This window comes from Humulus lupulus, chromosome 2, assembly GCF_963169125.1.
Source record: "Humulus lupulus chromosome 2, drHumLupu1.1, whole genome shotgun sequence".
Lineage (NCBI taxonomy): Eukaryota > Viridiplantae > Streptophyta > Magnoliopsida > Rosales > Cannabaceae > Humulus > Humulus lupulus.
The window spans coordinates 174,920,666-174,934,135 of record NC_084794.1 but is presented as its reverse complement, the minus strand read 5'-3'; the positions used below and the strand labels follow the sequence as shown (position 1 = coordinate 174,934,135).

At 32.3% G+C, this 13,470-nt stretch overlaps 2 protein-coding genes and 1 long non-coding RNA gene across 3 annotated transcripts; 2 read left to right on the top strand and 1 right to left on the bottom strand.

Moving 5' to 3' along the window:
• Positions 1 to 2,955: 2,955 nt before the first annotated feature.
• Positions 2,956 to 4,038, top strand: LOC133814942 (protein FAR1-RELATED SEQUENCE 5-like). Its single transcript, XM_062247841.1, has one exon. It carries the CDS (start codon positions 2,956 to 2,958, stop codon positions 4,036 to 4,038), a length of 1,083 nt encoding a protein of 360 aa, XP_062103825.1.
• A 3,112-nt stretch (positions 4,039 to 7,150) lies between these two features.
• Positions 7,151 to 10,246, bottom strand: LOC133816426 (uncharacterized). Its single transcript, XR_009885231.1, has 4 exons — positions 10,022 to 10,246; positions 9,851 to 9,901; positions 8,013 to 8,052; positions 7,151 to 7,452 (listed from the first exon to the last, which is right to left on the bottom strand). It is a non-coding gene; the product is annotated as an uncharacterized LOC133816426 (long non-coding RNA).
• A 1,936-nt stretch (positions 10,247 to 12,182) lies between these two features.
• On the top strand, positions 12,183 to 12,779 carry LOC133816425 (putative lipid-transfer protein DIR1). Its single transcript, XM_062248929.1, has one exon. It carries the CDS (start codon positions 12,281 to 12,283, stop codon positions 12,599 to 12,601), a length of 321 nt encoding a protein of 106 aa, XP_062104913.1. The 5' UTR covers positions 12,183 to 12,280; the 3' UTR covers positions 12,602 to 12,779.
• Positions 12,780 to 13,470: the final 691 nt, after the last annotated feature.

Below are 13,470 nucleotides of genomic sequence, written 5' to 3'. Positions count from 1 at the left end.
TTTTTTTTTTTTGTGAAAAATTTCCACGTGTACATTGGACACTTCTTAAAATACCTAAACGATGATTAAACAAAAAAAAAATTGGGTTGTACCAGACACGATATGTGTACTTTTAAGGTGTACCAGTTGTGGGAAAGACACATAAATTGTAACATTCCATAAAAGTATGACTTCTCCCATTTACATTGGTAGTGGCCCATTTATGTCTGTCGCCTACCCTAAAGTTGGGTGACGAGGTGGGGCCAACGACCCAAGACCACTGCGTATACGTATGGTGGGATCCACTGCCCCAGCACCTTCTCTTCTTCCTCTTCTGACTGCTTCTTGCTTTGCCTCCGGTCTCACTCACAATCACAATCCCAATCCCACTATAGAAAAATACAATCATGGCCCCACCAAATCGGCTTAGCTCATTCAAGGGCCAACACCTCCTTCCTTCTCATTGGGCCTTGCAACAGGTTACAAATAAGATTGCATAAACTTCTAAATTATAGTTAAACATTTATATAATTGTTAATTTGAACCATAATACCATCATAGGAAAAAAATAATTAGTGATTGAATATATAATTAAGCATAAATATTTAATAACTATTTGGCAATAAATATATCGTTTAATTTATTGAAAATGTGACTGAAAATTATTTTTTATAAATTAGAATATATCAAAATTTTAGCCGCTATAAAATAATTTTTAATTATTAGTAGTGAATAATAAGGACCACAATAGAAAATAATTATTTTTATTAAAACTTGTTATGAATGTATCTAAAAATAAAATGTTAATTCAGATTGTCATGTCAATGAATGAGGACAAAATCTTTTAGTTTGGTGGTTCTTATATTTGGTGGGTCCACAGAATTCAATGTACAATGGACTGTCATGCCACCTAATTTACTATTGAAACTATTGGCAGAATAGTATGTGAACAGTACTTCCCATGCCGTGGCCTTACATTTTTAGGGTCCACTTAATTTAATGTGGCATGGTATAGACACATTTTACTATTTAAAGTATGGGTAAAATAGTACGTGAATAATACTTGGTGACTAATAAAAATCAGACTACACGAAATGAACACCTATATAATGGATGGTTGGTATAGTGCATTTATTGGTTAGAGATTTATGCATAAACCACCAAGACGACAACTTTTCCCCCTGAAATTAATTATGTCGTCCGGAGAATGTGGTACTCCAAACAGTGCATGCCCGATGCATTGCGGGAGCCCGGGATCGTCAAGGATGAAGGCTTCATCAATCTTGACTAAATACAAACGTGTTTCTGTTAAGTGTGTTAATTTTTCTAATTGCACTACTCTTAAGGATAAGTTTTATGAAGAGAGGAGGCTGAGGAATAAGGCCTATAGACTTTCTAAGGAAGCAAGAGACCTCCTGCTTGATTTGTCAGATTTGATCTACAAATTAACAAAGACAACCAATCTTGCAAATGAGCACATGAAAGGTATTGAAACGGTTGTCGATAATATGAACAATCAATTGAGTATGGCCGCATGTTTGAACTTGGACAATGTTGATTGATCCGACAACTATTACTAGACAATGAAGCCCACATCAACCCATTTTCACTATGTTAAGTATTTTTAATTTGTATTTGCTGGAGTCTTAACTCAGATAATCTTACTTGGTCTCTTAGGTTATTTAGTGTTTCAATATGTTGTGGTTGAATTAAAAATACCATGTAGTATGGATATTAAATGATTGTGTGTACTTGTACGAAAATATCATTATGACAAACTTTGTGGTGATGTGGTTAGTTTCTAGATTTTAGTAAATGTTGACTATTTTACATTATAAAATATGTTGAATGGATTTATTGTTTTAACTATTGTAAGTCACAAGAAACCACTAGTCGACAACACAAAGTTTACAAATTAAATCAAGTAACAACCAAAAGTAGAGGATAAACATACATGGCAAAATAAGGGTCAATTGTTTAATAAAATATTTTCATTAAAAACATATATTTCAGGTGGCCCAAAACATCAATTGGGCCTCGTTAAAAAAGGTGTACACTTTATTCAACATTAAATGTCCCAATAAATATGTCTACCTAATAACTTGCTTGGATAAAAACCTGTATCCCCCAACTTTAAAATTTAACCAACAGCACATTTTGTGTTCACAATTGAATAGAATATAACAAAATCTGGAGGATATGCCAAGTTCACCTTCAAAAGTTTCAGTGCACGAATCTCCTTGAACAAGGTGAGCATAATCTTTATTTTATTCTCCTCAATCAAACTAAATTTATGTTGACACTATTTTAATTTGAGTATGTCTCCTATTTTATGTGGGAACCAAATAGGGGCTATAATTAAAGTAATAGAAACTGAACATATTTTTAAACATCAATTTCATGACTCAAAGTTTGTACACATGCACATATGTAACTTTCAAGGTTGTCATAAACAATCACTTAGTTTAGATATCAAATTTTAATTTAGTTAAAAAAATCGTTTTATTATTAATTTAAAATCTTTTTTATTTTCAAAGGAAATTTGTCACAAGTCTATTAATGCCCACATTCCCTCATCATTAGAAATTCTTCCAATATATTGACTAGCTTATTTTACTGGGCCCATTGTTTAATCTCCTCAATATCAATGGAAGGCCCAAATAAATCTTACACTTGAAAATGCATTGGCCTTTATTATTTACGTTCACATTTCCTTTAATTTGGGTATGTCTCCCATTTTCTATGGGAACCAAATAAGGAAAAATTATAATAATAGGAATTTTCTTCTATTTTGAAAATCCAGTTTCACATTTGTGCCATGTTTTTACACACCTTTGCAATATCAAGCTTTTCACCAATATCGACTGAGTTTACAGGTCAAATTTTATGTATAATGGGCTATGTAAAACATACAATAACTCTATTTATAATATATTGCCTAAAACTTGGATTTTCTTTCCCAAATTTAACTTAAATATGGACGAGGTAGGAAGTTTGCAAGAAACATCAAATTGGGAAAATATACTACAATCTTTGGGGATTGAGAAACTCGCAAATGATATTGAGACGGAGGATGTCCAGGGAAAGGTCTTGGAGTCCCTTGAAGAGTGTGAGGATTTTTATTACACATACTCTTTGTGGGTAGGCTTCAGTGTCCGCAAAGCAGATGTACGGAAAAAAAATGGGAACATCACCATGAGAAAATGGGTATGTTCAAAAGAAGGTTTCCGCAAACACATGGAAATTGACAAGGCCGGTGGGAGCAAACGAAAAACATCTATTACTAGGACTGGTTGCCAAGCTAGTTTTCGAGTCGTAATGATGGGCGATGAGGGTCCGTGGATTTGCAAGGAATTCCAACCTCTGCACAACCATGACAAGGCAGCATTAGATGAGTTGCGATTTCTGAGATCAAACCGTTCCGTGTCAGAAACCCTAGTTGCTCAAGTGAGGTCAATGAACCAAGTTGGGATAAGAACTTCACACATCATCTCCCACTTGGCAATGCAGTCTGGTGGGTACGAAAGGATGCCTTGCCAGCTACGAGACGTTTACAACAAGGTCGCCCATGTCAAAAGAAAAGAGAAAAGATGTACAGATTCAGATGGTGCTTTGGGATATTTGGATTGTCTGTCAAAGAGGGATCCAAATTTCTTCATTCAATATCAATGTGACGTGGACAACAGATTGGGGAACCTATTCTGGGCGGACGGATATTCTCGACGGGATTTCGTCGCATTCGGTGAGGTTATTGGATTTGACACAACATATATGACAAACAAATATAATAAACCCCTGACAATTATTTTGGGCGTCAATCATCATTTCAAGACCTGCATATTTGGAATGGCACTGCTTAACTCTGAGGATGAGCAAACTTACTTTTGGTTGCTTGACAAATTTATTGAATGCCACAATCATGTAACACCAAAGGTTGTGGTGACAGATGGAGATGGAGCTATCAAAAATGCTGTCTTGAAGTACTTCCCAAATGCAACTCACCGGTTGTGTGCGTGGCACCTGTGCACCAACGCTTTAAAAATTTCAAAAGACCCCTGATTCTTACAAGGATTTCAAGATGTCATGTACAACTATTACACAATAGAGGAATTCATGCAAAAATGGGGGGAATTAATACACAATTTTGACCTCCATTCTAGCCAATGGTGCACCAACACTTATCACAGTCGTCGTTCATGGGCAGAGACATACCTAAGAGGGAAATTTATCGTCGGAATGCGGACCAACCAAAGATGTGAGTCCATGAATTCAAGTATTAAAAAATTCCTACATGCAAGTTATAGTCTCCATGAATTCGTTACCTCGATTGACGTTGCTATGACAAAGTTGAGGCACGTCGAGAGAGAAGATGATTACAATAGTCGACATAGTAGTCCTCCAATACCAGGTCCCAAAAATGCTCTTAAGACGTACCATGAGCAGTGTGCCAAATTATACACTAGAAATATGTACTATAAAGTGGCTGATCAAATCAAAGCGGAACATGCGTACTTTGTCAACAATTGTGAAGACAACGGTGAATCATTCTCCTACAGTTTGTCAAAGTTCCAACACGAGGATAGAGTGTACAACGTTCATTACCACCCACAAGAGGAGACATTCACTTGTCACTGCTTGCTTTTTGAGACAGACGGCTATCCGTGTAGATATATTTGGGCCGTAATGAAATACCGTCATATGAAGATAGTACCATAGTCTCTCTTGCTGAAACGGTGGAGTAAGAATGCAAAAGCAGACCTCCCCCTCGAACTAAAGCAACACTCCACAGAAAAGCAACAGTTATTTGAAATGGCTAGGCAGGCATCCCTCGCTTTGGATACAAACTTGTTGAGCTATTACGCTTTCAAGTCTGAGCAATCTTACACCAAAGCGAAACAAGAAGTGGCAACACTAACTGTAATGTTCAAGGATGCAGTTCCATTGGAATCAAACACCGGTGACAATGACTCGGGACGATATCAAACCTATCAAGAAAATGAAAACATTACCAGGGACCCAACACCTTGTAGAACTAAAGGATCCGCCTATGCAAGAAACAATAGGGACAATGTTACGATAGATATGTCGGATGGAGCCGTTAAAACTAAAAGGAAGTGTTCGAACTGTTATTCTGCAGACCACAATCGAAGAACATGCCCTCAGCTGGTCGGTCTACCGCTTCCTCACAGTCAACAACCCTCACCATGTAAGAGAGCTTAGCATTCGGCTACATTCGACGAATCTAGATAACCATCGAACTTTATGACAGAATGATAGTGCAAATTGACTAAGTGTCTATTTTCGTAGGCTTTCTGTCCTACTTAACAATTAAAGTGTTTTGTAATGGTTTAGGTGGCTGAATTAGTATAACAATTGCATTAATGTAAGTGAATTAAAATTGTAGCTAAATAGTATATTTGTTTCAATGGTAAAAAATTATTGATTATGGCAGTTCAATCATATTTGTAATGTTTTAGAAAGGTAGATTAATGATAATCAAATGACCAATCCTAAATATACATTCTTTTTTTAGTGACGCTTCACTCTAATTGATAAAATTAGATAACAAATTGACTGTAATCGTTTCTTTTCTTTCTCTTCATTATATACCATGCGTATCACTATTTTTGAAATTTCATCAATTGTACATTAAAGATGAAATTAGTAAAAATATTCATCTTCACAATTACAATGAAGGATTACAAAATATGACATAATTACACTTACTTAATCATATCGTGTAGATTCGAGCCTACTATCTATACTTACGAGATTTTAATAGTAAGTAACTTTGTTAGCTTTTTTAATTGATTGCTTAAAGTATATATGCTTCTCACCAAATAGGCATAAAATCATTAAAACCATGTTTAAAGCATAATATTAATATGAATTAGGTAATTAATTAGGATAAAAAAACAAAAAAAATTTCAATGTTAATGCAACTCACCAAACTTGTTTATTACTATTACAAATTCACCAATATTATTCTATTAAGTAAACTAATAATATTGTTAATTAGGATAAAAAAAGTGTTAATTAGTTTTGATTTTAGCAGTCCTCATTATTTCACTAACTTTTCACTACAATATTCAATACTACGTCTTCTGATATATTAATTGATCACTACTTTGTCTGCTGGTAACATAACAAAAGGGGAAGATATATTAAATAAAACATCTTCATTACAAAAATTTATCTTACGTGCCCCATTCTTAACTTTGGGCCTAATAAAAAAAAATCTCGATTTTAAAGTTTATTTCACTGTAATAGACCCTTTTCGTTTGGGCCGTGCTCATGGACTCGGACTGGCCCATCTACCTGTGTTAAACAGTATGTGTTGCGAAATCATAAACAATGTGCAAAATAGTAAGAACAATGTACTAAATGTACAGTCAATGTAAAAAAACAACAAATATGTTATGAAGCTACAAATTACCAAAAAACCAAAAGTTCAAGAAGTACAATTACCAGAAAACCACCCCCAACGTGTAACTATTCACATAAAATAATATAAAATCGGTTATCTCCGGTGGCTTGCACAGTTACATTAACTGTGCGATGGGACAAACTACACTATTTAGCCTCACTTTTTATCAGAAATAGTGTTACAATGTCAGTCGAATAGTAGTACAAATTGGGGCCCCCTTTGACTATTTTATGACTGAACCGTTCCGTGAACGGAATATAATCCAAGGCCATATATATATATAGAACAATTCTCAATGGTTACTATCCATAGATGAGTACTAATAATTATGATGATGTGGCAACATAGTGACTTGGTATAGCAAGTCACCAATAATAGATAAATATTTTTTCTACATTAATTTTGAATTTAGATTTTTTTTTTGCCATAATTAATGTTGTTTCCAACTAATTAGAGACACTGACTATATTTAGAAATTGACATGCATTTGAAAAATGAAAAGTTTACAATATTATATTTTCATAATAAGTACATGTTTTTTATGGTAAATCATTCCAAAAATTTAAAAAAATCAAATTTATTTTTAGAAATATTAATTAACAACTATAAATATGGATCATTGATCTTAATCCAATAATTATTATTAAAGTAACTATCCTTGGGTAGTAACCATTAAGAGTGCACCCATATATATTGGTTGTAAAGAACGCCCTAGACTAATACTTACAAAACATTCGCATAACATAGTTTATAAAAGAATACCATTCATTATCAAAGTCTCAGGGGGACTTGTTTAAAACCATGCAAGTTGGCGCCATAAGTTTTAAAATAAAACATAGATTTTTATGCAAAGTTCAAAGAAACCAAAAATTAAATAACTGAGTCCCACTGATAATTTAGGAAAGTCTCTTAAAAACAAAACATAATTTAAATGGCGTTCTACGTTGATTGTTGTTCCGTCCATCGGATTACCCCATGCCATACACCCCATGATGATAGAACTCCTCACGTCACCACGCGTGCCATAAAGAAATCCTATTTGCTACCTGGAAGGAAAGTAAGGGGGGTGAGCTAAAAGCCCAGTAAGGAAGTACAAACAAATAGGCAAGTAAGAATACAACAAAAACAAACACTAAAGTTCATCTAAAACATCATGGTATATCATAACATAATTGTAACATATCATCATATTATAACATAATCGTAACATATCATCATATCATAACATAATCGTGACATATCATCATATCACAAACATACAGCATACATGATGAGCATGGATCGCTAATTGTCCATGTCACCCTATGAGGTAAACAGGAGATCACTGGTCCTTGAATAACCTCGGCGCGTCCGCCCTAGGAGTTACGTCTCAATGTCCTTAGTAACTCGTTCGATGTATCTGACATCGTAATATGTTTGATGTATCTAACATCGTAATCTGTTTGATGTATCTGACATCGTAATTGGTTTGATGTATCTAACATCCATACACATATCACATTCAACATATCACCACGTTATGGCATTCATAATTCATAACAATTCATTCATACAACAATCTTACCATTCATAGCATAAAATCATAGAATCTATCTAACTTCCTTACCTCAGGTCCAAGCTAAGAATTTCACAATCGTTCAACGAGCCTATATCAGAATAAAAATAACATTTCTTAGGTTCATAAAATTACTATTTTGCCCTTCCATACAACTCATGTGTGCATGGGCCATGCACACATAATAACAGTTACACAAAACATGCAATTATCGCCATAAAAGAATAATGCTCGTTTTACCCATTTTACTAGCATGATCGTTTTATAAAAACCACATAGTTGAATAATAAACATAATTTTGGACGTAAAAGTGGAATTGCATGTAACATACATACGTGGGAACATTGCGTAATAGAGACGTTTTCAAAAACAATAATTCTACATTTCTTACTTTTATTATTTTTAAATCAATAGACATATTGCATGCTTTATTTTTCTTAAAATTTATAAGTTGATTAAATTTCTCAAAACATTATTTTATTTTAGCTTAAAAAAATAAAATATGTGACATTTTCATTTATTAATCTCAAATTACAAAGAATTAGCCAAAAAGCTTGGATTTAATTAAAATACCTATTTTAATATGTTTCTTTAGAAAAATAAATTTTATCATTGTGTTACATAAATGATGTGAAAAATATATTTTTAAGTGTGGAAAAATATATTTTTATTTAAATTATTTAAGACTTAGTTTTATGTAACAAAATCCATATGTGACAATTAAATAACAATTTTTAACTTTTTTAAAACAAACTTTCAGCCACCATTTATTTTCTCAAAAAATCACAAATAAATAGAATCTAAATATTTTTCTCAATCAAAACAAAGGAAAAATCATAACTTATCAAAATATGCATTCATACCATTAAAAATACCATTTTTCAATATTACCATAACTTAGGAAAAATAATTTATTCCAAAAACTCATCAAATTCATTTTAGTAAAATTCACTTCATATTTTCTTACAAAAATTCCAGCAACTATTTTTATCATTAAAAATCACCATATTCAATTTAAAAGCTCATATTTTCTCAAAAATCAATAAAAATTCTGTAGGTAATTATTTGAGTAAAATATCATTTTAATGAGACTTAAAATCCCCTTTTTAATTTCATAAAATTAACATAACATCAAGGACATTACTTATGCATGCAAATCATCTTTTTATCAAACTTTTACCCAATTATTTACAAAAATCAGCAAGCTTAATTCCTCATGAAACTCATATTTTATCCCAAAAATTTCACATAAAATCATACATGTCCAAAATCTCATCATACTCTTATTATATACATGATTCTAATATTACTAACATATTCACATGAAATCTTATAAAACCATCTTTTTCTATTCCATTGAATCTACACATGAAATCCAACGACAATAACCATAATGGTAACATACATTAATTCATAAGCACCATATTCACATATGCCTTCGTATTAACCTAACATGTTTCTATCATTATTTTCATGCATCTTATAATTTATTCATTCACAATATAACATGCATCCTATCAAAATTTCATGGATCCAAATATCAAGATTGCCAATTATCATCTTACCGATATTACATAGGTCCTAAAACATGGATCTAATATATTGAAAATCATACAACATCAAACAAAATATCAAGATAATCCTTAGGTATGCCTAGGCCGAAACCCCATATTTGCATTCATAAATTGCCACCAATCATTATACATAGAAAAATCAAGATCATAACCCTTTTATACATTAAACCATGATACCCTTTTTAAACAAATCATATTCTCAAAATATACAAATCATAATCATCAATCCTACAATAATCAACCATTAGCATCACCATCAAAAACCTCAAAGACAAACCCATCAAAACCAATATATAGGCTAAGAAAGACCATTACCTCTCTTGATTGTAAAATCAAGAACACAATAGCAAGAAAACCTCTTGTCACCTATAGATGATTTCCAAACACCATACACCCAAAGAAAGAAACCACAAAATCAACCTTAGATTAGAGAAGAGGGGAAGATCCAAAAGCAAATATGTGAAACACTAGTTGATAGATTCTTACCTAGGGTTCGAAACCCTCTTCTTCTTCTCCTTCTCTTTCTTTTCTTCTTCTTCTTCTCTAGAAAATATTGCAGCCCTTGCTTTCTCTCTCTCTAGCTCGCCTCCTCTCTCTCTCTATCTCCTCTCTAGGTCACGGCCAAATGGCCTAATCTCTTCTTAATCCCCTTTTTAAATTCTCATTCCCATAAAGCCACTATCAAGAGGAAATGGTAAGTTTCCTTTCTTCCCCATTTTCCTTTAATTTCCTTTCATTTTTCTTTTATTATAATAGATATAAAATAATAAAGGGTGATCACATTCCTATCCCAAAATAGCTAGTGCCTTCCAAATTTTGATTTTATTACCTAAAAAAAAACAATCCTTTTCCCACTACACACCCCACACTACACGTCCACACTAGCCATTTCCCTTTTCTTTTTTTTTTTATAAATTAATTCAAATAAAATCTAAAATAAGGAAATATAAAGTGTGTAGAAAATCTACACATGTGTACCATGCTACCATGCACTAGCACACATTAAATCACTAGGGTGCATCACTATCTACCATGCACCTTAGTGCATTCAACCAAATGTCACATAATTATCTCAATTGTCACACTTATTTAAAATATAATACTAATAGTAAAATAAATATGTTACACAATTATTCACTTATTAAATTAATTAACCAAACACACAATTAACAAATTTAAATTCAAAAGATTATACCAAACAATTCTAACAATTAAATAAAATAATAAACAATCAAATAAAACAAATAATCAACCAAATAAAATAACAACACTTAAATAAAACCATTCATCACACTTAACATTTAAATAAAATAAATCACAAAAATTTAAATAATCTAAACAAAAATTTTTTGGTGCACTACATTGGTACATTTAAATATGCAATGAATTCAAGTTTTTTTTAAGTATACTTTCGGTATAATTTAAGTTTATATTAATTATATGTTGGGTTGATTTTTGTTTTCCTAAGTTCAATTAAGATATATTGTTGTTTTGTGATTTTTTTTGCAGTTGATGTTTAGTTATTTTGTGGTTTATTCTGAATACACATGTAGTTGTTCTTATGTGCTTTTACTATTTTTTTATTTAGTTTAGTTTAAGTTTATTTTAGGTACATTGTTATTGTACAGTTACTATATCTTGGGTATATATTTTAATATTTACTATTGTGTTGGTTGATTTTTAGTTTATTTTGGATATATTTAAAAAAAAAAATAATCAGTGTTTTTAATTATTCTTATGTATATTTTTTGTTGATTTAGTTGATTTCTAATTCAACATATTTTTTGTATTTGTTGGATATATTTTTAGTTAATTTTTTCCATATATCTTGGGTATATATATATATTTTTTAAAATAATATGCTTTTTGGTAAATTTGTATAGGTTGGATTTTAGTTATTTTTTATTTTATTTTTGATTGATATCTAGTTGATTTGGAGTTATCTTTATTGACACTATTGTTGATTTTTAATTTATTTTTTGACACTGTATATTTTGTAATTTAAAATTTTAAAAATTGTATTTTTAAAAGTTTAAAGTCCAATGTTTTGAAAAATAAAAATTATAGACAGCAAAAAAAATAGAAAAAAAATGTGTATTTATGGAAAAAAAAATACCCCAATAAAGTTAAGCCGCTCTTTGTTAAAAGTTGATATTTTGTAAGGAATTTTTCAATTTTCTAGAGCATAATTTCCAAAATTATAAGGTAAGAAAGACCGATAACAAACAAAACAAATGCGCTCAAAACATCACAACCAAACAATGGCTCTACTCCCCAAGACACATCCACTCTTCTATTAATAGGACTAAAAAATTATGTACATACGTTAACACCCTCTCCACCTACGCAGCACAAAATAAAAGAAAATTATAATACCGACGTAAATGTAGGGACAAATTAGAAAAAGCGGTAAACTTATTATAATGAAGATGAGGAGTGAGAACCAACAACGTTGAGACAAAAAAGAAAGTCCCATGCTCTCTGATCCACAAGTTTATGGTCCGTGACACCACAGTAGTACCGCCCACAGGTATACATGCACGGCAACCAAACCAATCATTGCTCCTTCACGGGCTGCACCTAGTGCACCAAAAGTCCACTCTCTCTCTCTCTTTCTCTCTCCCTGATCTATATATTCGTGTGTGAATATATAGTGTCATTCTCCATATAAACCTTAAATCTAAGCAACAAAGTATAGGAGCGTATACGAAGATTGTTTGATATATATTTACAAAAAAAGAAATTATGAATATGGAATGTTTTCCAAGGCTGGTAATAGTAGCTTTGCTTGTGGTTGGCATTACTACTAGTATTAATGTTGAGCTCAGTTATGCTCAGACCATATGCAAAGTGCCAATGAAAGGTCTGATGGAGTGCAAGCCGGCCGTGACGAAACCAAACCCGAAATCACCTACGCCCGAGTGCTGCTCTGCGTTGACTCATGCTGACTTGCAGTGCCTATGCTCCTACAAGAACTCACAGCTTCTGCCTTCTCTTGGCATCGATCCCACTCTTGCCCTGCAGCTCCCCCAGAAGTGTAATCTTCCTCACCCTGCCAACTGCTAGGACTTATAATAAGACTCGTCTACAATCTTCATGAAGAAGTAACAAATGTCTTTCAAATGCTTTTTTTTTTTAAATCTTTAAAGTTTCTTTTCAATTTAGTAATTGTTATCTTTTCCTAGTATTACGTACCAATGTATCGTCTCTTTTCTATATTAAATAAAATTTACATTTCATGTCAGTTACCTGCAGTAGCTTTCTGTTTACACTACAACAAAAAACACTTCTAGGGGCAACAGATGTCGCCCCTAATAATCATAAAAGTCATCCCAGATATGTCACCCATAATAAAATGTGTCTAATTGTGTACATTAGAGATGTCGCCCCAAAATTTTCACATGCGCCATAACTTTTGATCGATGTGTCGCCCCTGATATGTCAACAGTCGCCCCTCATACATGATTATTAGGGTCCCTCTAATACTATTTTATTTATAAAAAATTATTTTATTAATTAAAAAATAATTGATTAAAATTTAAATTATTAATTAAAATTAAAATCATTGAAAAAATATATATTAAAAATAAAAATATTATATTAAATATTCAAATTAGTTCATTAAGATAACAAATATTCACATTGTTAATATAATGTAATAATAACTAACAATAATATAAACCTAGTCTCTTAAATCTGTTGTCTCATCCTTCATATTGTCTCCTTGTTGCGGTTGTGGTGTCTGTGGCGATGGCATTAGCCAGGGATATTGAGGAGGTAATGTGGGCGATCCTACTCCATACATGTAGGGATACGACGACTGCGATGAGAGTGGAATCAGCCACATATAAGGTGATGGTGTTGCTCCGTACATGTATGGAGGTGCCACAAGTTGAGACGGCGCTGCCCCATACATGGAAGGCTAGGATGGAGCT